The 27,518-nt window shown below is 36.4% G+C and overlaps 1 protein-coding gene across 7 annotated transcripts in view; it reads right to left on the bottom strand.

Moving 5' to 3' along the window:
• Positions 1–27,518, bottom strand: part of PUM2 (pumilio RNA binding family member 2) — a 104,316-nt gene that overhangs the window by 12,781 nt on the left and 64,017 nt on the right. For 4 of the 7 annotated variants that reach the window (XM_004745871.3, XM_004745872.3, XM_004745868.3 and 1 more), the window contains 5 exons: positions 24,346–24,489; positions 23,938–24,228; positions 19,535–19,771; positions 1,602–1,869; positions 261–390 (listed from right to left, as the gene is read on the bottom strand). In XM_004745871.3, the coding sequence (XP_004745928.1) occupies positions 261–390; positions 1,602–1,869; positions 19,535–19,771; positions 23,938–24,228; positions 24,346–24,489 (1,070 nt within the window). The remainder of the gene's footprint in view (positions 1–260; positions 391–1,601; positions 1,870–19,534; positions 19,772–23,937; positions 24,229–24,345; positions 24,490–27,518) is intronic. The other 3 variants (XM_013052950.2, XM_004745875.3, XM_013052949.2) reach the window with 2 other exon arrangements.

Below are 27,518 nucleotides of genomic sequence, written 5' to 3'. Positions count from 1 at the left end.
AGAGAGAGAGTGAGCGCATGAGCAGGCAGAGGGGCAGAGGGAGAAGCATACTTCCTACTGAACAGGGAGCCTAATGTGGGCTTGATTCCAGGACTCTGAGACCATGACCCAAGCCAAAAAAGGACCCTCAACCAAATGAGCCACCCAGAATGCCCCCCAAGTACACATATTTTTATATGACTCTTACCCAACTTCCTGGACCTTTCTAAGCATTAAAAACATATAGTTGGATAGATATACAAACACGTATGTGTGCTTACCTCAAAAAATTTCTGTATAACATAGTTTCCAAAAACATCTGTCATTAATTGATAGGCTGCTTGTAGAATTTCATTAAATACCATCTGTCGCTCAGCTGGAGTAGCTCTCTCTAGTTTTTGTTGAATGAATCTATGTAGAAAAAATTTCACAAGCCATGACAACACACTGGAAACAGCTTCTGTAAAAATCTGACTTGAGTATTATTACACACCCCCACATATATACACATAAATTTATTTCCAGAAATAGTACTAACGCATTGAGTACTGTGAACAGCCAATTTAAAGCAAAAAAAGACAAAAGTTATGAAAGTTATGAAACATTTCTTTATACCACCTTGATTATTTTTTTTCCTTTTTAACAGCTTAATTAATTAATTAATTAATAACTACTAGTTAGGTAAAAAGTCTGGACATAAAGAAGTTTAACACTTAAGTTAGTCCTGGCTGCATTATAATCAATGAAGAAAAATGATAGTTTATTGGATATTCAAATATTTTCTCATAATATTACTAAATAATATCTAGGCTTAGAGCATAATAAAAGCAGCTCTTTTTTCTTTTTTAAAAAGATTTTATTTATTTGATAAAGAGAGAGAGCAAGAGAAGGAACACAAGCAGGGGGAGTAGGAGAGGGAGAAGAAGGCTTCCCACTGTGCAAGGAGCCCAATGCAGGGCTGGATCCCATGACCCTGGGATTATGACCTGAGCCGAAGGCAGACACTCAAGGACAGCCACCCAGGCGCCCCAATAAAAGAAGCTCTTACAAATAAAATCTACCCACTATGAGTGATATAAGGTTGATGTGCTACTCTTAAGGAATTTTCAACCACAGGGAGATAAAATAAAACTATAAAAGGAAAACACAATTCAAATTTAATAAATGTGTTACAAGTGAAATATCTCAACCCACATCACATCAAATACAAATCTATAAAGGAGCACACTTAACTTTCTTTTTAATTTTTTTTTTAGACAAAGTCTACATCAGGGACAAATACTTAAGTCCAGAGATGTACTTCAGAGCATTATTTTAAAAGGAAAATTAAAGTGAGTCAAAGTAATAAAAATAATCCAATAAAAAGGCACTGCTATATATTCACTATAAAAATATTCTCATTACAGAAAACTGGGAAACCATAAATAATTTTTAAAAACCTTGATATTTATCATTTGTATTAATACCAAAGAAAAAAAATCCTTATCAGGTATTTATTTTTTTAAAAACTTCCAACTTTCATGCAGATTAAATGACCCCAGTTAAGAAAAATATGCTCTTACAAGGCAGTAATTTTCAAAGCAAAAATACAGTGCAGAGTATCATAAATGATAATCACCTACCTAGAACCATGCTGGTCTTGAGAAAACTCAACTATGTGTCCAATCAAGTCTCTAAGTTGAAGGTTTGGGAAACGGTTGTTCCTGAAATCTTCCAATAATCTACTTCGGCCAGAAGGCATAATATCAGACCTATTATACCGAAGTCGAGAAGGAGGAAAGAGCTGGCTGCTGGAGCTGAACAGACTGGAAGTGCTTGAAGCACTTCGGTATTTTGCTTCTGCTCCAGGTGCTGCAGAGATATATCGACCACTACCATTTGTCAGGCCTCCTACAACAAAGCAGCTGTGGTCAGCAAATATTTTTGACAAGGCCATTCCTCAAGTTAAGAGTTACTTAACTAAAAATTCATAAAAAAAAAAAAAATTCATTCCACTAACAATTCCTATATGTTATAACAGGAAATTAAAATTGAAAGAGAAATCTCACACATTTTAATTTAATGTTGTGTGTGGCTATAGGATCTGGGGGGAAAAGACTAGAAAACATAAGAAAAATAAACCTATATTTGTTTTTGACAGTTTAAGTAATAATTTTAACATCTAATGTCATACACAAAACTTTTATTTGTTCTTGGAAGCTTAGTTTAAAACACAATTATAATTATAGCACCTAATATCATACATACTAGTATCAATACCAGAACACTGAAACCAGCAACAAAATTTCCAGTATTAACAAGGTTACAATAGCTAGCAAACTCAGATTTTAAGTCACTGAGAGTTGGGTTGAAATTTATCTGCAGTGTTAATGAAGCACTGAGGGCTAAACTCATACTTTTTTTGGACTAGTATATAAAAAGATGCATTAAATCATATATACCTCTATGTGAAGAAAATCTTTCTTTCTTTCTTTCTTTTTTTTTAAAGTAAACTCTATGCCTAAGGTGGGGCTTAAACTCACAACTTTGAGATCAAGAGCTGCATGCTCTACTGACTGAGCCAGCCAGGAGCTCCCAAAAAACCATTTCTTAAAGAAGTTAACACACTGACTATTTTTTGAAGTTTAAAAAAAAAAAACCCACAGTATTAAATAATAATAAATCCAAATTACATCTTATTCTAAAATACTTTTAAAATTTTAAAGGAACACTCTCCATAAAATACTATTATTTTACAATAAGAAATAGAAATAGACATTTATTTTTCCTAGAACTTTAATCTTGATCATTTGAGACAAATTAAAAAACCTCGTTAACTAATATTCCATTTCAAGCTAGAAAATTAAAGGAAGGGCAGTCAATAGAAACAAACAAAAAATACGAGAAGAAAATTGTTATTACAAATAACCATTTAAAAGTACTTGACAGTGTCCTTTTAAAAAAGAAAAATGTACAGAAAACCATGAAGTGCAGATTTAGTAGCTCAAACAAAATTTACCATTAGCTTTACGCTACTGTAGACCATCTCAATGCAGAGTAGTGCTAAGTATACAACCCAGACAAGCCAGAGATGATACCAAGGACACACTGTCAGTGCAAAGTTGCAAAGTTAGAGAGGCATTTAAAGGCAAAAACAGTTATAGGGGCAAGGAGTAGTAAGAGAGTTACAATCCTGGAGAGTGAATTGTGTCAGCACATTTCCTCTTTTACTTTTAGTCCCCATTGTTCTAGCTTTTTTTGGTTGAACTTCCCACCATCCAAATTATACATACTATGATTTACATGACTTTCCAGTCCCCTTTCCAAAGTTAAGTGCTACAAAGTTACATTCACCTACCTACATGCTAGATACCTGGCACCTAAAACAATGTCTGACACACAGTGGTTACACAATGATATTCGGGAGTATTTTATGTAACATAAACTGCCCAAAGTCCAGTTCTGTACTGTCGTTCTTAAAAGTGTTTAATTTAACAAACCATTTTATACACTGAAGCCACTAACATCAAATTCTCATATTCACTCAAGGTCTGTATTACTATCTCAGTGTTGATATATTAAAAAAATCTAAAAAGTGAAAGAATTCAGTGTTTTTATACTGTCTTGATTTCCTCAGCACTCTTTTTTTAGGGGGGAGGGGCAGAAGAGTAGGGAGAGAAAGAGGGAGAGAGAATCTTAAGTGGGGCTTCAGGTCCAGTGCAGAGACCAACAAAGGGCTTGATCCTACCACCCCGAGATTGTGACCTCAGCTGACTGATTTCCTCAGTACTCTTAACCCTCTAGCGCCTATTATTTCTATTTATAAAGTTCCATGAATATACAGTGCCATGAACTGTTCACTAGCCCATTCGAATTTCTAACAGTTCTTTTTGTAGGATAGGGGTGCTCTGCTTCTCATTCTAATCTGTTTTTACAAAGAAACAACTACAATGTCTCATCCAAAGCTACTTTGATGATGTCACTTTACATTAAAACATCCTGCTAGAGTACATTCTCTAACATCTTCAGCTTAATTTTCAAGTCATTATTCTGAACCGATTTCCCACACACATTTCCTAGTAGAATCCTAATTTAATTGTTCACTTCTCCTCCTATTACCTCAATACATTGCTTATTATTACCTCAAACGTAAGGCCCAATCCTACATCTCTCTGACCTTAATGAACTGAAAATTTTCAACACCAAATTCAAAATACATACCTATCCTCTATGATACCCCCACGATATAGTACCACAGGAATAATGACTGCCAATTTTATCTGGTATGTCTAATATCTAACAGAAATTTCTCCCATGTCTAGATATGCTTTGATTAAGCTCCCTAACACCAAACACCTAATACACTCTTTGCCAACTTAAAAGTTAAACCTTTTAATGCTAAATTGCCTTGAATTTTAAAGACCTCAGAATTTCAGTCCTGAAAGTCTTAATTAGTATTTCCTTTGCAAAATTGAAAAAAATTCTCTCAGGACAGGACACTTTTCTTTCTTTACAAATGGAATAAGCATTTAAAACCCAATTGATAATATACATTAAACACATTAAATCTAGTTATCTAAACAATGAAAGCGTGCCATCCAAAACCGATTATGGGATTGAAGGACATTTTACAAAACTGGCCTATATTCTTCAAAAATGCCTAGTCATAGAAGACTAACAGTGCAAGACTGAAGAAGAATAAAGAGCCATGACAAGTGAGTGCTGCTGTATGTGAGCCCCCTAATTAATCTCCTTCCCAATCCTTACTCTTTCCCCTCCCCAGAGCAAAGTTTGAATAAGTTGGTTGATCTGATTGTGGTATTGTATCATTGTTAATTTCCTGACTTTGATAATTGGGGTTACATAAAAGAATGTCCTTATTTTAGAAAACATATACTGAACTATTTATGGGTAAAGGACAACGTATCTGCAACATTCTTTCCAAAGTATCAAGGAAAAAACTGGATGTGAGGGGAAAGGATTATGCAGAGAGAGAGGGAAAAGAATGATAATGTGGTAAAATAACATTAGGAAAATCTGGGTGAAGGTTAGAATTGGAATGTTTTTCTTTCTTTTTTTTTTTTTAAAGATTTTATTTATTTATTTGACAGAGAGAAATTACAACTACACTGAGAGGCAGGCAGAGAGAGAGAGAGAGAAGGAAGCAGGCTCCCTGCTGAGCAGAGAGCCCGATGCGGGACTCGATCCCAGGACCCTGAGATCATGACCCGAGCCGAAGGCAGCGGCTTAACCCACTGAGCCACCCAAGCGCCCCAGAATTGGAATGTTTTTCAATCAGTGTTACAACTTTCCTGAAAGTCTAAAATTATTCCAAAATTAAGACAAACACACAAACAGGCTATCTATATTCATACCATTGCTAGTGATAGTCTCTGAGCAGGTATGTTTCTGCATCAAATGTGTTAAAGGGAGAATAGTCCTTCAATTCATCTCTGACATCCCCCCTTATTTTCCACTTCTTAATCACTACTTGGATAAGAATGTTATGAGACATGGAGATTTTTACTATAATCTTTATTATTATATTATTATTATAATAATCTTTATTATTTAAAGTCACTAGGGTGACATGCAGCTAGTCAGCCAGGACTCCTGGCTTGAGGTTATGAAACAACAGTGTGCTGCCCTTTACACGCTATTTACATAAGAATTTTTCAAGTTCATTCATTACAACTAAGTAAGCCAAACACCATACAATTATCCTAGTAGAAATAATATGATTTTATCAATTTTCATTAACTTCCTTGAGAAGTCTGTTGTTTCAGAATCCTATTATTAATTAAAAATGTAAGATTATAAAATACTAAGAAAAACAAAGAAGAAAAACAGTGTAACAACTGAAACCACCACAAAGTAAATAAACCGGACTACTCTTTTCATGATTTTCTACCTCCTGAGGACCTGGAATGGCAGTTCCTCACCCTATCACATCTGTGTCTTCTTTTAAAAATACAGATTTATGAGCCTTACTCAAGACCTACTGAGTTACTCTCAGTGGGTAATTTTTATTAAAAAAATCAAATCTGAGGGGCTCCTGGGTGGCTCAGTGGGTTAAGCGTCTGCCTTCGGCTCAGGTCATGATGAAATCGAGCCCTGCATCAGGCTCTCTGCTCAGCAGGGAGCCTGCTCCCCCCACCCACCTGCCTTTCTGCCTACTTGTGATCTCTGTCAAATAAAAAAATAAAATCTTAGAAAATAAAACAAAATTTTGAAAAAATCAAATCTGAAGATTATTCTGATAGAAGAGTTTGGAGGCTAATGAATTATAATTTGAGATAATTCAAGGTTTCATTTTATACCAGGTTGTCAACCCCTATTTTAAATAAATATGGTAATTCTAGTAGATCTGGGGCCCTAAAAGGGGTACAACTATATATAAGCTACTAGACAGTGCCTGCTACTAGACAGTGCCTGTTTCAGAAGACAGGGCTCTAGAAAGCTCAAGAAATCATAAGCTGATAACCAAAGATGACCAGTTAATTGGAGCAGGCAATAATCAATGATACAGAGTGGGAGAAAGAATCTAAAATGAGGACAGTCCATTTTACTTTATGACATTAACTTTAGTTACTTCAACCCCATGAACAGGTCAGCTTAGTACTTTCAGTTCATCGCTTCTCGCCCTTCTGGCTAAGATCAAGTGTAGTACTTTCAATTCAGTACATTTTCTATGATCACTTTTTAAACGAAGTACATGGAACATTTAGAGCAGATGATAACAGCCATGAATAATTTGACTTGTTATGTTTATATGCATATATTATACTTTGGTAGGAAAAATGACTTCAGAGCAGTGCTTCTCAATATGCACATGGATTACTTTAGGATGTTGGTTACATATTCCTAACTTTAAAAACTTCTTGAAGGACACACTGGTCAGAACTCTGTCCTAAGTTGTGCCATCATTTTAAATAGGGTTTATTACGTGTTCAACATAATCAGTTTCTTTACCTACTTTAGAAAGTCCACTTAATAGCTTAATATTCCTAACTGATACTATGCGCTAGGCCCTGACGGTCCATGAGGGTCCTTTTAAAAAAGCAGAAACCATTTATTGAGCACTCTTTCTTGGACAGAGAATGTTAACTTTGCATAAAATGCTACATGGTCTTGAAATTGTGCCTCCCTGAGTTTGTTGTTTCATTTTAAGACACTCAGCTGGGGTAATCTGCCCTACCAGCCCTGGGGAACACAACTTGATTTTGGTACTCAGAGTAAAGTGCTACTACAAAAAGCGCTAAAAATGAAGTGATTCTGGGGTTGGGAAGAATTTGGGGGTGCTTAACAAAAAGGCTAAGCTGCCTTGAAAGGTACAGCACAAATGTGGATATTAAAGACAATTCTGGTGAGGACTCAAATAGATGTGATGAGCACCTATCAAAAGCTGCTACCATCTTCGAGAACACATATGTTTGTCATGAATGTTGGTAGAAATATGAATGCTAAAGATGCTGCAAGTGAGGTCTCGCAAAAATGAAAAACATGTCACAGGAAACAGGGGAACACACTGAAACGTGTTGTTGGGTAGAAAACAGAATTGGCATGGATATTTAGCTGAGATTTCCAAGCAACATGTTAAAGGTGTGCTCTGGTTTCTCCTAATTGCCTATGGTAAAACAAGAGAAAGAGGTAATTCAAAGGAACTGTTAAGCAAAAGAAAACCAGCATTTGATGATACGGAAAAAAAATCTTAGGTAATTGAGATAGAATGCTGACAGCAGAGAGCCAATGGGTGTGGCTGGACAATCTCTTGACATTAATGGCAGACTAGCAATGTTTTTAAGAATTTTCTAACAACAAAAATACTGCCAGCCTGGCCTGATCGGATCAGAGATTGGACAAAATGAAGAATGACTCTGAGGCTGGAGAGGTGGGGCGGCAGGAGATCTAGAGGACAGAGCATCGAAGCCACCGACGATTCTTCTCTGGCCTTGTAACAAATAGGATTTGTCCTGCTGGCATTCACACTTGCTTGCTTCACTCCTTCCAATTTCTCCCTTTTGCAATAGGACTATCTATCCTATGCCTGAGCTACCATAGTATTTTAGAAGCAGGTAACTCGTTTTGTAGGTTTCATAGGTCCACAGATAGAGAAGAATTTTCTTCTCTATCCAGGATGGACCATATTCAGTATCTCACCTGACAGAGAAGATGAAATTTGGACTTAGTTCTGAGTTATTTAGATGAGATTTTAAACTCCTAGTTGATGGGAGGATGGGTTCCCACTACTGGGGTTGCTGGTTTTGGGTGAATTATGTTCTGCACGTGGGCAAAACATGAACCGGGGAAGCCAGAGGATAGCCTATATAGGGTTGAACTGAGTCTCCCAAAAGTACGTTTAATTCTTAACTCCTGGTTTCTGTGAATTTGATTTTATTTGGGAATAGGGTCTTTATAACCAAGTTAAAGTGAGGTCATACTGGATTAGGCTGAGCCTCAACCCAATGACTAGTATTCTCTTAAGAGGAGGAACATTTAGGACAGAGACACATAGGGAGATGTCACATGATGAGGCAGGCGGAGATGAGAGTGATGTAGCTAATAAGCCACAGGATGCCAAGGTTTGCCAGCAACTACATGAAGCTAGGAAAAGGCAAGGAATGCCCTCTCTGGTCTTCAAAAAGACATGGCCCTGCCTTGATTTGATTTCTACCCTTCAGCAGTATGAGACAATAAATTTGTGTTTTAAGCCACCCAGTTGCAGTTTGTTACAGCAGCCCTAGAAAACTAATACATATGCTATCTTCTTACCAACCCTATGGGACAAGAAAATAATCTCCATTTTACTTGTGACACAATAGGTTCGGAGACACTAAATACCTTATTCAAGGATGCATAAATAGTAATTAGACTGAGGGTTTTTTTTTTTTTTTTAAAAACCATTATGTCTTAGCAATTCACTTAAAGCATTCTGCTATACCTCATGAAGAACATTAAATGCTGTATGATGTTCTTAAAATCTGGGATATGCTTCAAGTTCAAGTTACAAGGGGAATAAATCACATAAAATTTCTCTAATCATTATTAATTACATATCTGCCATATAAAGACACAAAAATTTACTGGAGAAAGACTGAGGCTTCAGTGAGTTTAAAAACCAGTATGGTTTTTAAAAAAGATTTTATTTACTTGTTTTTTTAGAGAGCAAGCAAGAAAGCAGAAAGGAGGGGCAGTGGGAGAGGGAGAGAATTTCCAGGAGACTCCTTGCTGAACGCAGAGCCTGACTCTAGGCTCGTTCCGTCAGCCGAGATCATGACCTGACAAGAAAGAGTCAGATGCTCAACCAAATGAGCCACCCAGGTGCCCCCAAAACCAATACAATTCTAGTTAAAAGCAGTCTTGGGTGGCTGGATGGACAGTCATGAAGCGTCTGCCTTTGGCTCAGGTCATGATCCTGGGGTCTTGGGATCAAACCCCACACTGGCTGGGCTCCCTGCTCAGCAGGAAGTGTGCTTCTCCCACTCCCCCAGCTTGCAGTCCCTCTCTCGCTGTCTGTCTCTGTCAAATAAATAAATAAGATCTTTAAAAAAAAAAAAAAAAAAGGCACAGTCTTCCACATCATTTTTAATAGATTAATATATAAAGCAAAAAGCATGAACATGGCTGGTATGCAACATTAAAGTTGTACATCTTATGACAATATGTAAAGCAAACATTAGATGCAAACTACAAGCCAAAATAACAATCTGTTGTTTCCATTTCTACTGCTTGTAATTGTTTTCTAGAAGCAATTAAAAGTAACCTTACCTTTTAGCCTCTAATTAGGTGTAAACTTTCTAAAAATATAAAGAGGGAGACCATCATGACAAGGTATTTGATATTGATAACCTTCCCTCCTTTAAAAAAGAGCATTTAAACAGACTTGGTGTTTTAACATATGAACTATAGTCTTCAGCCTAGTATTACATAATTTCTATCACTAACTCACTCGCTGATACCCATTTTTCCAACAAAAAGGCTACTTTTTGTTTGGTTTCAAAAACTGCCTGCACCTTAATCTTTAGGAAAAGCTGCCTCTCTTTTGAAAATGAGGGCACTTTAAAAACTGTCTATCAGGGGCACCTGGGTGGCTCAGTGGGTTAAAGCCTCTGCCTTCAACTCAGGTCATGATCCCAGAGTCCTGGGATCAAGCCCCGAGTCGGGCTCTCTGCTCAGAGGGGAACCTGCTTCCTCCTCTCTGCCTGCCTCTCTGCCTACTTGTGATCTCTGTCTGTCAAATAAATAAATAAATATATCTTTAAAAAATAAATTAATTGAATAAAATAAAAACTGCCTATAAGCCCCAAATCCTAAGTAGTGGGGTGTACTTCATTGACTGCCTGATCCAAACCACCCTTTCAGAACTGACTTCCAATTCCTCTCTTTGGCTAATACCTTTGGTGACAGTTAACAAACCATCAGGTTGCATACAACATCTATACTTTTTTAAAAAGATTCCTGTTGTGATTTCATGGTCAGCTGCCCTGACTTACTGGGGAAAACAAAAACTTTTGATCCTAGACAAACACAGGCACACTAATTTTCTCTCATGATGGGGTTGTTACACTGGTGGGAAGAGGGCTGAACTGGGAAGGTAATGTGAAAGATACATTTAACCCAAAAAACCTAGACGTAAACTCATTTCCAAAGAAACCAAAACCAAAACAACAAAAAACCCCACAGAACACACATACACACAAATAAAAATTCCTGTCAGGAAGCTTTTCAAAGAGCAGTATTCTGAAGAGATGATCCTAACACACTTATCAGAAAACACACTGAATGAACAACCAAATGATGCTTTAGTATAGAAATCCAAGTAGAATGTAAAATAATTTCTGAAAAAAGAAAAGCAGCCAATGTCCAAGAACAGTTTCATCAATAAAATAACAAAGAAACAAAATCCCTCAAATTCAGTTACTCAAATTTCTGTTAAGATCTTACTACTTTTAAAGCTGTGGAGAAAGGCCTGGGCTTTCTTGCTTCTTATTTAAAATAAAGCCAGAATTCTAATATAATTCTAATAGAAGTATAGTCTGTGGTAAATTTATATGAAGGAAAGATGGTAATTCTAATGGAGACTTATTATGTTTTTATAAAATGGAATTAAAGTGCAATAAGGAAAGAGCACTACAATCATTGTATTTTCAGTGCTGGTATACATGTCTACTACATTCAACACAACACTATGAACTACAAACACTACGAACTCCATGATGTGGGTGAGGATGATGTCTTTTTCCTTAAAGAAGCATCTCTAGTCAAGCAGAGTGTAGCGCGTAGGTGTTCTTTATTGGTTGAATGAACTAATAAGTAAAGTTTCTGATCAGACACAAAAATTCTAAAATGGAGGTCAATAAAACTACCCACGAAAGATTAACATAAAATGTGGATTAATCTCAGTATAAATTAAGCTAATTCCTGTTCTATATAAAGTATCACATAAAGAAGACCCTGTATCATCAGTTTTAATTTAAAAATTAGTTATAAATGTTTTTAAGAGACTGAGTAAAAATTACTTAATTCAGATTAAAGGTCAATTGTTAACAAGCGGAAAGCCATAAAGCTGCCAATATACTAATATTTAAACTCACTTTTCCCACCAACTCACCACTATTTTATTAAAGTTCTGAACTTTAAAAGTAAAGTTCTGAACTTAGGGAATATTTATTTAGATAGATTCTAGACAGAAATAAAAGCATTCTTTGAGAAGCAGTGTGACATCCTGGAATAAACCAGATAGACTTGGGTTCAAGATTTCTGTTCTTTATTAAGTCTGTGACTGTAATGACTGTAAGCAAGTTATTTAATTTCTCTGAGAATAAAGTGTGTCTGTCTGTGTGTAGTGTGTAAGAGGAGTCAAAGTTCATTTTTCTCTATTTGGATATTCAATTGCTCTAGTCCAATTTACTAAAAAGACCGTCCTTCCCAAATATGTCAGGGTGGCACAGTGGGCCCAATCAGGGAACCAAATGAGGTTTATTTCTGGATCCACTATTCTAGTCCACTTATCCTTGTGCTAATGTCACAAGTTTAGTTACTGTAAATTTACAGTAATTATTTTGATATTAACTTGGTCCTTCAAGATTGTCTTGACTGCTCTCGGCTGTCTTTCCATTTACATTATTTAAATCAGCTTGTCAATTTCTTTAAAAAGCCTGAAAAATTCTTGAGACTGGGATAAATCTATACATCAACCTAAGAAAGGTGTTGTCTTTATAATAATGAATTCTTCAACCCCCAAACGTTCTAAGTTCATCCATTTATTTGCCTTCTTTAACTTCTTTCCTTTTTAAAAAGATTTTAAAGATTTTATTTATTTATTTGAGACAGTAAACGCACAAGCTGTGGGGTAAAGGCAGAGGGAGAAAAAGACTCCTCGCTGAGCAAAGAGTCTGATGTGGGGCTTAATTCTAGGACCCTGAGATCATGACTCGAGCTGAAGGCAGATGCTAAACCAACTGAGAGAGCCAGGTGCCCCGTCTTCTTCACCCTTCCTCCCCTGGATCTATTCCTGGATACATTATAAGGAAACAAACACACATGAAAATATTCTCACTGTATGTGTCAATTTTCAATGTCACCCCATGAACATGCTGTTTTCATTTTCAAAGAGTATTTGGCTAAAGCTACAGATCTCTCCAGAAGTACATGTGCATACGTTTTAAGAGCCGGATTTCTGATCCTGTTTACTTAATGTACATTGGTTAGTGTATGAACAACAAAATGATGTAAATTCTAGGTGAAATCTTGGTAGACTAAAAGAATTTTTAAGGCACTTGAGGACTTATTTGTTACATCAATAAAAAGAAAAAGGTAAATAACTGAACTGGGAGCTGAAATGCAAATGTGAAGGGAGGGCCAACAAATAAAAAGGAAACTAGTAAGATGACAGCAAATGACATATAATCAGCAAAATTTTAAAGAAACTCCAATTTGTAAAATTCCTATCAAGGGCAAGGGGAACATTTTAAAACAAAGAAACAAAAAAATTTAAAAAACATAAATAAGAACACATACAAAAAGAAAAGACTTTTAAAAATTTTCTCTCATCTATAAACTTTTATCCTCCAAAACTACTTTTTTTTAAAGGTTTTTTTGTTTGTTTGTTTTGACAGAGAGAGAGAGATCACAAGTAGGCAGAGACACAGGCAGAGAGAGGGGGAGGGAAGCCGGCTCCCTACAGAGCAGAGATGCAGGGCTCAATCCCTGGACCCTGAGATCATGACCTGAGTTGAAGGCAGAGGCTTAAACCACTGAGCCACCCAGGCTCCCCTAAAGGTTTTATTTTTTTAATCTAACAGAGAGAGAAAGCACAGGCGGGGTGGGGGTGGGGACAACAATGACAAGGACAGCAGACAGCAGGGGAGAAGCTGGCTCCGGCTGAGCAGGGAGCCCAACGTGGGGCTCAATCTCATGACCCTGGGATCATGACCTGAGCCAAAGGCAGATGCTTAATGACGAAGCCTCCCAGGTGCCATGACCTATATTTTTCTGATCTTTAATGGCCGTATTGCTCAGCCAGTCTACATTAAAGAATTAGGATGAAAATGAAATAATAAATATGAAGGTGCTTTAGAAAACTATTCAAATGCTATTCAATTACAGGTAAACTATTACTTAAAGGGTAATAGTACCTTTTTTTTTTTAAGATTTTATTTATTTGACAGAAAGCACAAGCAGGCAGAGTGGCAGCAGAGGGAGAGGGAGAAACAGACTCCCCACTGAGCAAGGAGCCCAATGTGGGGCTCAGTTGACCCAAGCCTAAGGCAGACGCTTAATCAACTGAGCCACCCAGGCATCCCAGGGTAGCAGTGCTTTTAATGAAAGCTTCAAAGTAATTTATTATTTCCTGTTTTAAGGACCACATATGACACTTAGAAAAACTCTACACTGCCATACAACCAACTTGGTCATACTTGTTTTAATTTTTAAGCATTTCATTCTAAGAGAAGGAGCTGACAAAATCGGTCAGTCTGGAATTTTAATAGACATTAACTTCTACTTAATAGGAAAAATTATCCCAACAGTTAATTTTTTAATATGAAATTTTCTGCAATTGGAGGAAAAATAGGTGGGATGCCTGGTTGGCTCAGTTGGTTAAGCGTCTGCCTTCAGCTCAGATCATGATCTCAGGGTCTGGAATCAAGCCCCACTTCAGGTTCCCTGCTCAGCTCTGCTTCTCCCTTTCTCTCTCCTCCTACCTATCCCCGTACTTGCTCTCTCTCTCTCTCTCTCAAATAAAATCTTAGAGAGAATAGGTTATAAAATCTCCTAATCCATAAAAGTACTGAATTTAATTACTGACTCTAAGACAATGAATTGTCAGAACCGATTGCTACCTTTTAATAAACTAATTTCACTGACTGACCTCAAAGCTTCAATTACACTTTTTAGTACCTTTTTCTTAAGAAAAACAAGCCAGTTCAAAAATGAAGAGGTACTCAGGATGCCTGGGTGGCTCAGTTGGTTAAGCTGCTGCCTTTGGCTCAGGTCATGATCCCAGGGTCCTGGGACTGAGTCCCGCATCAGGCTCCTTGCTCAGCAGGGACCCTGCTTCTCTCTCTGACTCTGCCTGCTTGTGTTCTCCCTCTCTCTCTCTCTGACAAATAAATAAATATATAAAATCTTAAAAAAAAAAAAAAAAAAAGGAAGAGGTACAAGGAATAAACCATCAGTTCGTTAAGTCCTAAGTTAAATAAAAATACACAATGTTGTTTTATACCCAGGAAATTGCGTATCAACCTGATTACTATAAGCACAAAGGTAAGAATAAACCAGAAATCACTAACGCATTTTAAAAGCTTATTTTAAAAAGGAAAAAGGAACAGAGAAGGAAAGAATTTGTTAGCTAGCTCCAAGAAGAACAAAATAATACTGGGAATACTTAATGTTTTTTCCAAGATGATGTACCTCAAAATAAAATACTGACTTCTAACAGAGAGAATGATTAAAGAAAACAACTACAGGTAGATTTTTCCCCCCAGCTCTACAGATTAAGATAGCATGAAAAAATAATTCATTTAATGTTTAACACTTAACCTGAAGCACAGAATATGACACTGCTCTTTGCATTTCAAGATAAAAGCCATTAATTTTAAATTTCTTCTCTTTCCTTGTTCCTTTCCCACTTGTTTTTGATTCCCAGTATTTAAACACTGCTTTTAAAAACCTGTAGTCAAATAGGGGTCCATCCTAAGAGCTCCAAATGGCCAAAGATGGTACATCTTTTAAAAAAGATCTTATTTGAGGGATATCTGGGTGGCTCAGTCAGTTAAGAGTCTGCCTTCAGCTCATGTCATGATCCCAGGGTCCTCGGATCGAGCCCACATTGGGCTCCCTGCTCGGCAGGAAGCCTGCTTCTCCCTCTCTTGCTCCTGCTGCTTGTGCTCACCGGCTCTTTCTACCTCTGACAAATAAATAAGTAAAATCTTTAATTAAAAAAAAAATCTTATTTGAGAGAGAGACAGAACACACAATTGGGGGGGAGGGTTGGGGGAGAGGGGAAAAGCAGACTCTCCACCGAACAGGGAGCCTGACAGAGGGCCCAATCCCAGAACCCTGGGATCATGACCTGAGCTAAAGGCAAAGGCTTAACCAACTGAGCCACGCAGGCACAGCAGATGTTAAAATTTCAAGATTTAAAAAAAAAAAATGCTATGAAATTGGTACCTCTCAGACTGCAGTGGACTAAAAGCTATCCACTACCCTAAGTCATCAATTTACAGGTAACAATGATGATTAAAAGAACAGGGGTTACATTCAGAAAATGCTAGGGCATCAACTCATTCTCAAAAGTTATTGTCTTAAGTTAGAAAATAAGCATTATCCTAACGGTTTTTTTCATAAAGAACTCCCAGCTAATAAATGCTGAAGGTATGACAGAATTAGAGTATTACCACTTTGCAACCTCTGAAAAAACAGACAATGATCCAAGGCTGCTACGCTGTTAGGTGGATCAGGCTGACAAGCTCCCAAATGGAGACAACCAGAGATGGGTCTTCTGATATGGTGCCAGCCAAGAAAATACAGAACCCATTTTGCCAAAAACAGCAAATAACAAACAATAAAACCATGCCTCTAGATGTAATTTCATTTTACAAGAAATACAGGGAATAGAGGAACACATTAAATACTACTATGGGGGAGCAATCAACAAAGTTAGGAATGTGAGAAATTCAACAGGACAAAGTTTCTTCAACAAATAAATGGAAAGAAAAAACAGAGGAAGGGGAAATGGCTTCAGACTGAAGGGCACATCAAAAAGACATTTAAGTCAATTAGGGAAAACAGAATGATGAGATATTATTAATTTTTAAAAATGTGATAGGGGCGCAAGGGTGGCTCGTTCGGTTAAACGTCTGCCTTCAGCTTGGGGCATGATCCCAGGCTCTCCCTCTCCTCCTCTGCCTACTGCTCCCCCTACTTGTGCTCTGTCAAAAAATTTTTTAAAATCTTAAAAAAAAAAAAAGGATATGATGACAGTATAGTTTTGTTTTTAAAAAAAAGGTACTTTGGGGAACCAGGGTGGCTCAGTGGGATAAGCCTCTGCCTTCAGGTCAGGTCCTGATCTCAGAGTCCTAAGATCAAGCCGAGCATCAGGCTCTCTGCTCAGCAGGGAGCCTGCTTTCCCCACTGTCTCTGCCTACTGATGATCTCTCTCTCTCTGCGAAATAAGTAAGTAAAATCTTTAAAAAAGAAAAAAAAAAGGAATTTTATCTTTTGTACTAGGAAATGGAAGAATAAAATTTTTTCATGCTTCTGACTTCAGTATCTTAAAAAATAAGGTTGCGAATCAGAAATATTTTAGTTCATAAAAAATGAACCCAAACCTTTCAAATGAAATATCTGTTCTTTTTTTTTTTTTTTAAGATTTTATTTGTTTGACAGATCACAAGTAGGCAGAGAGGCAGGCAGAGAGAGAGGAAGGGAAGCAGGCTCCCTGCTGAGCAGAGAACCCGATGCAGGGCTCGATCCCAGGACCCCGAGATCATGACCCGAGCCGAAAGCAGAGGCTTTAACCCACTGAGCCACCCAGGCGCCCCTGAAATATTTGTTCTTTAATGAAAAAGTGAATAGTAGTCATAAACTGAAAATACTTATGTGGATCAAATGACAACTACTTTAAAAAAGTAAACATCTTTTTTGGAAAGAAGCACACAACAATGTTGCTATTAGGCCCTTTCTGTTAATCAATTAACTAGCAAACGGAGAGCTGGTTTGAAGAAAAAAAAAAAAGGGTGTCATTCAAGACTTTTAGAATGTAGGTATTAGGAAGGCCTATCAATAACTATAATGGTTACCTGTCTGAAAATCTCTCAAGACAATAACATGGACCCAATTAATTCCAACCAATTATAATGAAATTGAAAACTCCTACCCCATGATACTCTATTCTTAATATGTGATCTGAGGAAGATTATTTCTAAAAATAGATATGCAAATTCATTTCCATAGGTATTTTCTAAATTATCTGCTTTGATAACTTGATTCATGATGAAATCCACTAAAGGACATACAACTTAAAAATTATGTTCTTAGACCAGAGAGCATGTAAGTCTTGTACTGTGATTCAATCAGATGAAAGCAAATAGATTATATGAACACTACATAAAGAGCAAATTTATGAAATCTATTAAATTATTCCAACCTGCCAGGGTTCATATGGTCCTTGTTAACATTGTCAGCCATACAACAACTAAAACTAAAGGAAACTGGGAGAATACAAAAGAAAATAATCTACAGATAATTCCAATCAGAGGTGTATTAAAATAACAGATTTCCAGCTAATGCGTTTAAACTAAGGCGTTTAACTTTGCGTACAGAAGTATCAGGCTATAATGCAGAAATGCTGGCCCAAGTGATGACTATTTCTCTTAAGTAACAAGAATTTCTTTCCTAAGCACCTACACAGCTGGATTCTTTAGTCTGAAGAAAAATACCTTGCTTGCTATTTAATTATAGATACATCTAAAAAGTCATTTATATTTCTAATTTCTAAATAAGCTATGTAGAATAATTAATGCCATTTTTACAGGCCCTAAAGCACAACATAAGCTATAACAATTGACAGGAATCTGATCTGGAACTTACCTATGTAAGGACAGGACATGACAAATATAATTTTTAACAAATAAAACACAAAACTATTATGAAAGACCTATCCTTAGGCTTGCTATGTTCCAAATTTTTGTGTATATTTCAAAGTTTCAAAAGCATGTCTTACATGGGAGTGGTGGGAATGAGTAGGTCCGAGTAGAGTATTAATATAGATCAGGAACTAAGCAGCTCCCATGATCAAGAAAAGATGGTAAATGAACAAAGGTGTCAGGCTAAAAACTGATTAAGTTTACACAAATAGTGCTGTATAGGAGATCTTAGGGCCCCACCCAAATAAATAGTTGTATATATTTAATATCTACAAAAGAGCAAGGACCCAGAATTTGGGGCACAGGACCGGCCTTTAAAAATCAAATAAATAGTTGTATATATTTAATATCTACAAAAGAGCAAGGACCCAGAACTTGGGGCACAGGACCGGCCTTTAAAAATCTAGGCCACTTCACCCTGAGATGTATCTAAATGATGCAAAAGATCCCTTTGTTACATGGACACTTACGTTAACAAACTTTAGGAAAAAACTGCTATACCCTTATGACTGGGGACAGGGGTCAAATACAATCACTAACTTATCTTTGCTAACAACAGCAACATTTCTTTTTAAATCACAAGCTGATTTAATCTTTCCAAGCACAAATCTCAGTTTTGAGTTAACTAAAATTACAAAAATTCGAAATCTAATTTTAATCAAATACTTTCTTTAAAGAGACACAGATTCATACATAGCCTCTGATATCCAAAATCTCTTAAAAATATTCTGTTAACTACATGAGTAAATATTTCCTGGAGAGGGAAAAGGGTAACCACCACCTCAATAATCTTGGGGTAGGGGGCAATTTTAACATACAGAAAGATACAAAAGTTCTAAATGCTCCAAATTCAAGGATATAACAAGCCTAAAACATTGTTTTTCTTAAAAGACATATTCAAAAGTAAGAGCATATGGACCAAACCCTTAAGACTCTAACTCACAAACGTATTAAATCATATACCCTGATACAACCTTTGGTAAAATCGCCAGGCATTCAAAGGCCAAAGCAGAAACCATTGTACTAAACTAAATTATTTGGATTTCAGTAACTATGTGACTAATGTTTTCCTTTAGGTGTGCAAAAACTTGCAACAGTGAAATTTCTTTTACTATCATGTTTAAACAGTTGACTTTTCAGATGATCTAAAACACACACAAATCAAAAGCACAGACAAGAAAAAACACACCACTGTATTTCATAAAAGAAACATAAGATACACAGGGGTCTTTACCTTACTGTACATTAGACCCTCACTTTGAGTTTTCACAAAAGTAGAACTTTTTCAAAAGGCTAATATCTAAAAGCAAAAGCAATTTGGCATGTTTTATCCAACATTAAATATTTTACATATATTATAAACACACACACAAACACACTTACATGTATACATACAAATAAAAAGGGTTTTGGTTTTTTTTTTTTACCTAAATGCAAACTGGATGAGGATCCATGTGATGAAAGTGATGGCGGTGGCGTAAGTGAATGTCCTGGAGTTTGGCTTGGCAGAGGCATGCCTATTGGACTTGGAGAGGAGGAAAATCCCAGACTATTGTAAAATGGTTGCCCTATGGGTGCTAGGCTGCTACTAGATCTTTTGTACAAGTCAGAGCTAGTAGATAGAGACTCTCTCCTTGTGGCACTACTACTTGCAGAACTGCCAACTGAAGAAGAAATAAAAAAAACCCTAATTACATACATGTGTTAACTGAATAAAACCTATCCCCAACTCTTGCTGGGAAATAACAGAAGTGATCACAATAATTATTTTTAGAAACATTATGGAGAAGATAATTACTGTGATAACTATATAAACTAACTTATTAATCATAAAAGGGTATAAATGCACCCCAATAAAGTAACCAAATACTTAACAGAGCACTCATATGTTTATTATTTCACACATATTTACCATTGACACATATGATTACTGTGCTTTAATACCCTGGTATGATTTATAAACCCTGAAATTGTAAGGTGTCTGCTTTAGGAGATGCTGGAGATTAAATTCCAGTAAGGTTAAATTTTGGTAGTGTCCTAATCTCTGGAATCAAGTTCTTAGACTTCAACTCAATGCCAAGAAAAGATTACACTGATAAACAGATTATTAATACATTTCCCTCACCATTCACATTTAATTTGGCTTCTAGCTTGTGTTCAAACCATAGTCCTGAAGTCCATATTGGCCCGAATATCAGTCAAAATACAGATGACAACTAACTTTTCGGTACTTTTCACATTACACATAGTTCCTATCCTTCAACAAGTTACAAAATAGATAGGTAGGAAAAACTAAACTTCCTTTTAGAAAACTAATAGCTCTCATTACTGTTATCACACCAAAGACATGCTTTCACTTACCCCTTGGGATCTTCCATTCCTAAATATCTACTACCAGTTTTATGAGCCCCTTACTCAAGTGAAGACTGATAAACCTTTTTTTCCCCTTAGCTAATATACAATTCTCTCATAATACATCTCTCACTGAACTACATACTAAATTCTTTTTACTTAATTCCAAATTCAACCTTCTAGTCCTTTTTTCCTTTTGTACTTCACAAAATCATAAAACGATGGTAGAATCTCATTACCATATAGTGATGAATGCTCAAAAAAATAACCCAAGATCTGTTAATCAACACATCTGGATAATCAAATTCTTTACCAAGTGTTTAAAAGGGTTGTCCAAAACTCCCAATTCTGAAGTCTCACTTAGAGGCCACATTTTCAAGTGCTTTTTTCCTATTTCTGAACACTGGCCTTTTTTTTTTGTTTGTTTTTTAACTAAATGCCTTTTACAGCTGAGAGAATTTGATATTACGTTCCTTGTCAAGTTTTTGAAGAATAAGCTCTATATTCGGACCAATATGGTTAACATTTTTCAAGAGAATTTTAAAGTTTCTATTAGGTCTTGGTTTTCTAATCACAAGTCAATTATAAGTAGGTCATTAGGGTATAAATGAAAAAATAAAGAGAAAAATTAAGCAGAGCACATGATGGGTAGACCAAGTTAAGCTAATAATACAGATAGAAAACAATTACATTGGTTTTGCCAAATTGAGGATTCTTATAAAAGAAAAATACCAGGCTCACATAACTGTATGAGGCAAAATATTAAAACAAAAAGTCAACCTTTTATACCAGACAGTACAGTTTCTGAAAGACTTATGTTTTATTGAAAACTGCACATTTTAAGATACTGTACCAGGGATACTATTTAACTTTATGCATTCTAACAGCAAAACCAAATATAAACACTAATGGAATAAATACTTCTGTTTGAGTTGCTTTTGGCAAAATTGTCAAACATATGCTACATTAACTATGCTAATTTAATTTAAAAGGACACTGTCAAAGTGATTGTTCCAGAACATGCTAAATTTAAAATTCCTATTTATTTCAGAAAACAATTTAACTGACAAGGAAAAGACATTAGCTCTCTAATGAGAGCAGTAGCTCTGTCAGTCCCCTGGCGAAAAAACAAAAACAAAAACAAAAACAAAAAACCCCCCATAGTTTTGACACATGCAGTATTATTTTCCTCCAAAAAGGAAAAGCCAAGCCAAACATTTAAAAGTAATTCAGAAATAGCTTTATTTTAAACCTAAACAATCTGGCCCCTTAACTTTTACTATATGCCTAAATTTTCTGCAACACTTCGACTATGAAATACGAAACGAAGTATACCTAAAATATCTAGAAGGTTAGACCAACAGTGGAGTCACTAATCACTTGTCAACTGTGCACAAAATGTTAAATTACAAACTTGCAATACTTTCTAAATAATGGGTCATAGAAAGGATGACTTAATTACTATATTATAATGGCTAAGCTTCCTAGGCGACTGTGTTATAAGCTAGGGTATTTAATACTGTAAGTGTTATTAATTTCCTCATATACGTAGGAGAATGTGTCTGATTGTGTGTGTGTATGTGCACATAACCGCACTATCATTTTAAATTTCGCAGAGATATGGAATTGCCATAAGGTGAAACCGCCGTGGGTAGACCTGTTTTAAGAGTACACACGTGCAGCACGTCAATGAACTCTCAGAAAATGTCCAAGAGGAAGGGGAAGATGACAGACTATGTACTGGCATCCAGGAGCGGCACCTGCTCATGCTCTCTGAAGCAAGGTAAACAGAGGCACCCAGACTAGCAGTCAGATTGTGTAAGCAATGATTATAAATAAGGGAGGCATGAAGAAGATCAGTTCTGGGACAGAGGCATCTGCAGGAGTATCTGTAGGGAACAAATGTTCATGCCAACCGTTCCTGAATGCTGGGGGCAGCTAAGAGACAAATGGGAATTTAAAAGAACTGGATTAATGGGGCCTACAAATCTATCCCAGACCATCAGTGACATTATTTTATAAGAAAAGGGAACAGGAGATTTATCAAAGCTCTTCTCTGTTCTCTATAATCTCTAGAAACTAGTTATTTCTACAAAGTTAAGTTATACGTTCTTTTGGTTTTCTTTAGCATGTTGGATACTTGAGGAAATTGCTTGTCAAGTGTATTAGAAACAAAAAATGAGTCCTATGGGAGTGCTTGGGAAGAAGTAAAATATTGAACTCCAAAAGAAATGAAAAACTCAAGTAGGAAAATTAAAAGATTAAAGAGTCTCCATGGTCATTTGATTTTCCCTTAGAAGTTCTTGTGCCCATTCTCTGGGTAACTTTTTGTTCTGCAACTGTCATTACTTCCTTATTATACTTTATTATAAAAAGCATCCTCCATCTAAAAGTTTCTACTTGTTTTAAACCATTCCTCTTGTAAGTATGAATGCTGAAAGTTCAGAAGATCCTTTCTTAGAAAATAGGCAAACATACTTAATAAAAACTGGCCCATGTTAGTTTTGCCATTTTCCTCACCAGAAAACCATACAGTTTAAGGTGGTGGGAAAATAGGTAAGAAGCAGGTATTATAGATTCTAGAACTTAACAAAAATGGAAAATCTCCTGAGGTCTGAATAAACTGCCCTGTCCCTCATGAAGAAAAGGCTGTGAATTCACTGTACCAACAGACCTAGGGTACACTGTTTTTCCTCTCATGTTTCCTGACTACTCTGGAAACCTCAGAGAATGCTAACACAAGGTCTGTCACTGGGGAGTCAATGCAGGCCTCTTCTGACTTCAGGTAGTCATTCCTCAGTTACAAAATCACTTTGTTGTGGGTAAATTATTTTGTGAAGATACTTCAAATTTAATTTTTTAAGTAGTATATATAAAACTAGGATATGGGAAGAAACATCCTTTTAGATGAAATTTTAGGGATAAAGGCCCAATTATTTAGTCTAAAAGATAAGTACATTGGTAGTTTCCTAGGGGCTTCTGTTTAGAATATTTCATTTTATTTTTATATGTCATACCAACTAAAGAAAATCATAATGAACCACTAGCATTTATTTAGTAAGAATAAACTACCTGATAAGCACACAAAGACAATTATTTTAAAATACCAGAAATTTAAGATGGCAAAATATTTACTTCCTCAATCATTATATAGAGAATAAGGAAGAGCTAGTCATTAGTATAATATATATTGCTCCAAACAAACCTTCCTAAAACAAAAATTTCAATAATACAATTCTTAAAGCCAGGGAAAAATGACTATAGCTTAGTAAAAGATGGGTTGCCTGAAATGAGCTAAACACTCATAAATGCTTAAAAGATTTGCAGGAGGCAGTTTTTTTGCTACAAAATTAAACTAATAAACCAGTGTTATATTCCTGTCCTTTCTACGCTACAAGCTATTAATATTTATTATTCAACACACACGTATACCTCATGTCCACTTAGCAGAGTACACTCATCTTAAAAGGCAACTTACCTGATGAACCAAATCCACTGAGGGCTGAGCCTATAGCAGCACCCAAAGAGCTACTGCTTCCAAAGCCAAGAGATGTACTTCCAGGCTGGCCAGGTCCGTGAGAAAACAAAGAACTGCTCTGGGAGCTACTAGTCAAAGACGTGCTCCCGTAAAATGAATTAGACTGCAGATTCGTGCTTGGCGGCTGCTGCTGCTGCTGCTGCTGTGGTGGCTGAGTGCCAATGGGCCGGAAGAGACCGTTTGTGCTGCCTGTAAGACTATTTGCAGTCCCTCCAGCTGCTGCGGCTGCTGCTGGAAAATAAATTTCAGATACTTCTTGAAACTGCTCAAAAGACTATTCTCTATTTTTAAATGATTTCAAAAGAACACCACAAAAAGATTATCCCTGAAAACATCAGTTACACTTACCAGCTTGTGCTGCTGCTGAACTAATTAAAACAGGTGTTGGAGCCATTAAACGAACTGGAGCTCCAAGGCCAGTTCTTGCTCCAGGGCCAACCACTAAGGCACCAGTCTGATCATAATAGGCAGTTGGAGCTAGTACTTGATAGCCTAGATAATATTAAAATAAATGTTTACTAATGAAAACATTATAGAAACATGCATGTTTGTTTACCCCTGCTTTTGTGTTTATCAACCAGAAAATATAATTACATACTGTTAATATAAAATCATTGAGTAGTTATAATATGAAAAGCAAACACATCCGGGAAGATATTATTTAAAATATATGGAAACATGATACAGTGAAAGTAAAATTGTTTTCTCTAAATTTTAAGAGCTGCCTTCCATTTATGGACCACAGAATTTTGAGGTACCTTCGATACAGAAACTACCAGCTATCAAGCACGGATACCTGAAAAATATTACCTAATAGTTCTGAGAGGAAGAGGAAAAACTAAGGCATGCAAGGCAGAACACTGTAACAATTGTTTATTATGCAATTTTAATGAAGTTCTAAACCAAGTGCCTCATTACCAGCATTCAATTAAGACTTTCATTTGTAAGCATCCATTTAAAAACTTAAGTCATGATGTAACATACTTTAAAAATTGTACGGTAACTCTTTTTGTAAAGGTTCTCAAGCTAATGTTGCTAAAAATCATGGAGGCATTAGTTCTAGGATAGCCTTAAGCACAAGGCAGGTGACAATTTGCGCTATGCAGAACTACAGGAGAGTGAGGTCTACATCTTAGCAGCCTTTCTAAGTAGGGATTCCTTATCTTTACTACAGAGCAGAAAGGAACTATTGTGAACAGAAAAGTGACTACTCTGCCAATTCTCCCAAAGATAGCATATAAGTACCACTCTAGAGGCACAGGAGAGAGGTTAACTACATACAGAAGATACTTTAAGCAGGAAAGCTTCTCCCCTCCCAGAAGTCAAGTTGAAAAAGGCTGTCTTATACTGCAACAAGGATTCAGGCTCAGCAGTCTGACAACCATTTGCAAAAAGGCACTGGCAACCTCTGATAGTTTTAAGTTCAACCAACTCTTTCACATGCAAAGGTTGTTTTTAATTAAGTAAGTAATTCTGACTGTTTTTGCAATGTTTCATTATAAATGAATAGACATATAGGGCAAATCTAGGAAGGAATGCAGAGCTTTCAAGTCCTCTCCTCACAGAATAAAGGTGATAATCTGAGAAATTATTCGATATCCAACGGGAGATGTCAAAGAGAAGTCATGACTTTAGAGGCGCCTAATGGCTCAGTTACTGGGTGTCTGCCTGCGGCTCAGGTAATGATCCATGGGTCTTGGGATCGAGTCCCCCATCAGGTTCCTTGCTCACTAAGGAATTTGCTTCTCCCTCTGCCTCCACCCCCCTCCACCCTGTCTCTCATGAATGAATCAGTAAAATCTTAAAAATAAATAAATAAATGAATGAATGAATGAATGAATGAATGAATGAAAGTCCTGACTTTAGAAGAGAAGACCAGGCTGGAGCTATAAACGATGAAATCACCAAGAAAATTCAAAAGGGATCTATGGACAGAGAACTTCACATTAAGAGGTTGGAGAGAGAAGGAATCAGGAAAGAAACCATGAAGCAATAGCCAGTAAGGATGAAAGAATTTGAGATGTGGCCTCTTGTAGGCCAAAGGATAAAGAATTTCAGTGAAGGCTCAATGATCAAGTATGTCAAATGCTGCTAAAAACTATTAAGAATTCAGAATGGACCAATGGGATTAGCGACATGGATGTCATTACAGTAAGGGATGAAAGCCAAACTATGGTAAATTGAGTCAAGAATGGAAGAACCACAAACAAGGACAGACAATGCTTCTGAGGAGTTCTGCTGTAGAAAGAGCCATAGGGGGAAAGTGGATGCTGAGTTAATTTTCTTTCAAGTACAGAAAATGTACTCTACTGACAAAGCACAATACTTTGTGTTTAAGAATTTACTGTTATTTTGAAATAAAACACATAGAGTACAAAACCGAAAAGTACAATGACAACAAAATAACTGTAACCACCATCCAAGTTAAGAAATAGAAAACTGCCCAGAACTCTTTCTCTCATGTCCCTGCTCTACCATAATCTCTTCATGTTACACACTACTCTACTACCCATAAATGCCTCCCTCCTTAACCATCATTTGTTTTGGTTTATTTAAAAATTTGCATGTATGTATAGACACATACATTTCCATTATTGTATAGCACCTCACTGGATCGATACCACAATGCCTTCATCTGTTCTACATTTACACCATTCTCTATTTGGGGACACTGCCAATAGTACTGCTATAAACACTGTGGTACATGTATCCTGGTACATAAAGTATGCAGATTTTCCTACTCCAAGGTATGTCATCTAAGGAGTTGACACAATGATTGTGCAAATTTACACTCTTAATACTTTGGTATTTCAACTGCTCTGTGACATTAACACCACTTTATATTCTTAGACTTTTAAATGTGGCTAATCTGGAAGATAAACAGAAGTAATCCGTTGTGGTTTTGATTTCTTCCTAGAAGGAGGTTGAGCAACTTTTCAAATGCCAACTGGACATCTGGATTTTCTCTTGGAAGGGGCTAGTTCAAGTCTTTTACCCATTTTCCTATTGGGCTGCCTTATCTTAGTAGTTTAAAATTCTTTATGTTGTATCTAAGTCTTTCACTATTTTAATATGTAGCAAATATCTTTTTCCATTCCTAGCCTGACCTCCTATTCTCTTTACAGCGATGTCTGCGGTAATGGTGTCAAATTTATTATTTCCTTTATTTTTATAATAAGTTCCCTATATTCTAATTGCTTTAAAATTCCACTTTTCATATATAGGTCTAAAAATCCAAATGGAGTTGGTTATTTAACACAAAGTAGGGCTGAGGTTCAATTTCATCTTATTTCCCAATCAACTGTATTTCACCTTTCTTGTAAAACAAGTTATTCCCCTCCTTAAAGCTTTGTAGGGTTTCTTTGCTCTTAGGTGTCATTTCTCTGGGGAGCTCACCTTTGGGGTCTCTACTCTGTTCCACTGGTCTGTTTCTCTCTTCATGCAGTAATTTTAACTGCAGCTTTAGAGGAAGTCAAAACAGAGCAAGTCCTTTTACTTATCTGTTAAACCTGTGTGGCTTT

This window comes from Mustela putorius, unplaced genomic scaffold, assembly GCF_011764305.1.
Source record: "Mustela putorius furo isolate JIRA1106 unplaced genomic scaffold, ASM1176430v1.1 tig00537284_pilon_pilon_pilon, whole genome shotgun sequence".
Taxonomy (NCBI): Eukaryota; Metazoa; Chordata; class Mammalia; order Carnivora; family Mustelidae; genus Mustela; species Mustela putorius.
This window is presented reverse-complemented; position numbering and strand designations above follow the sequence as displayed.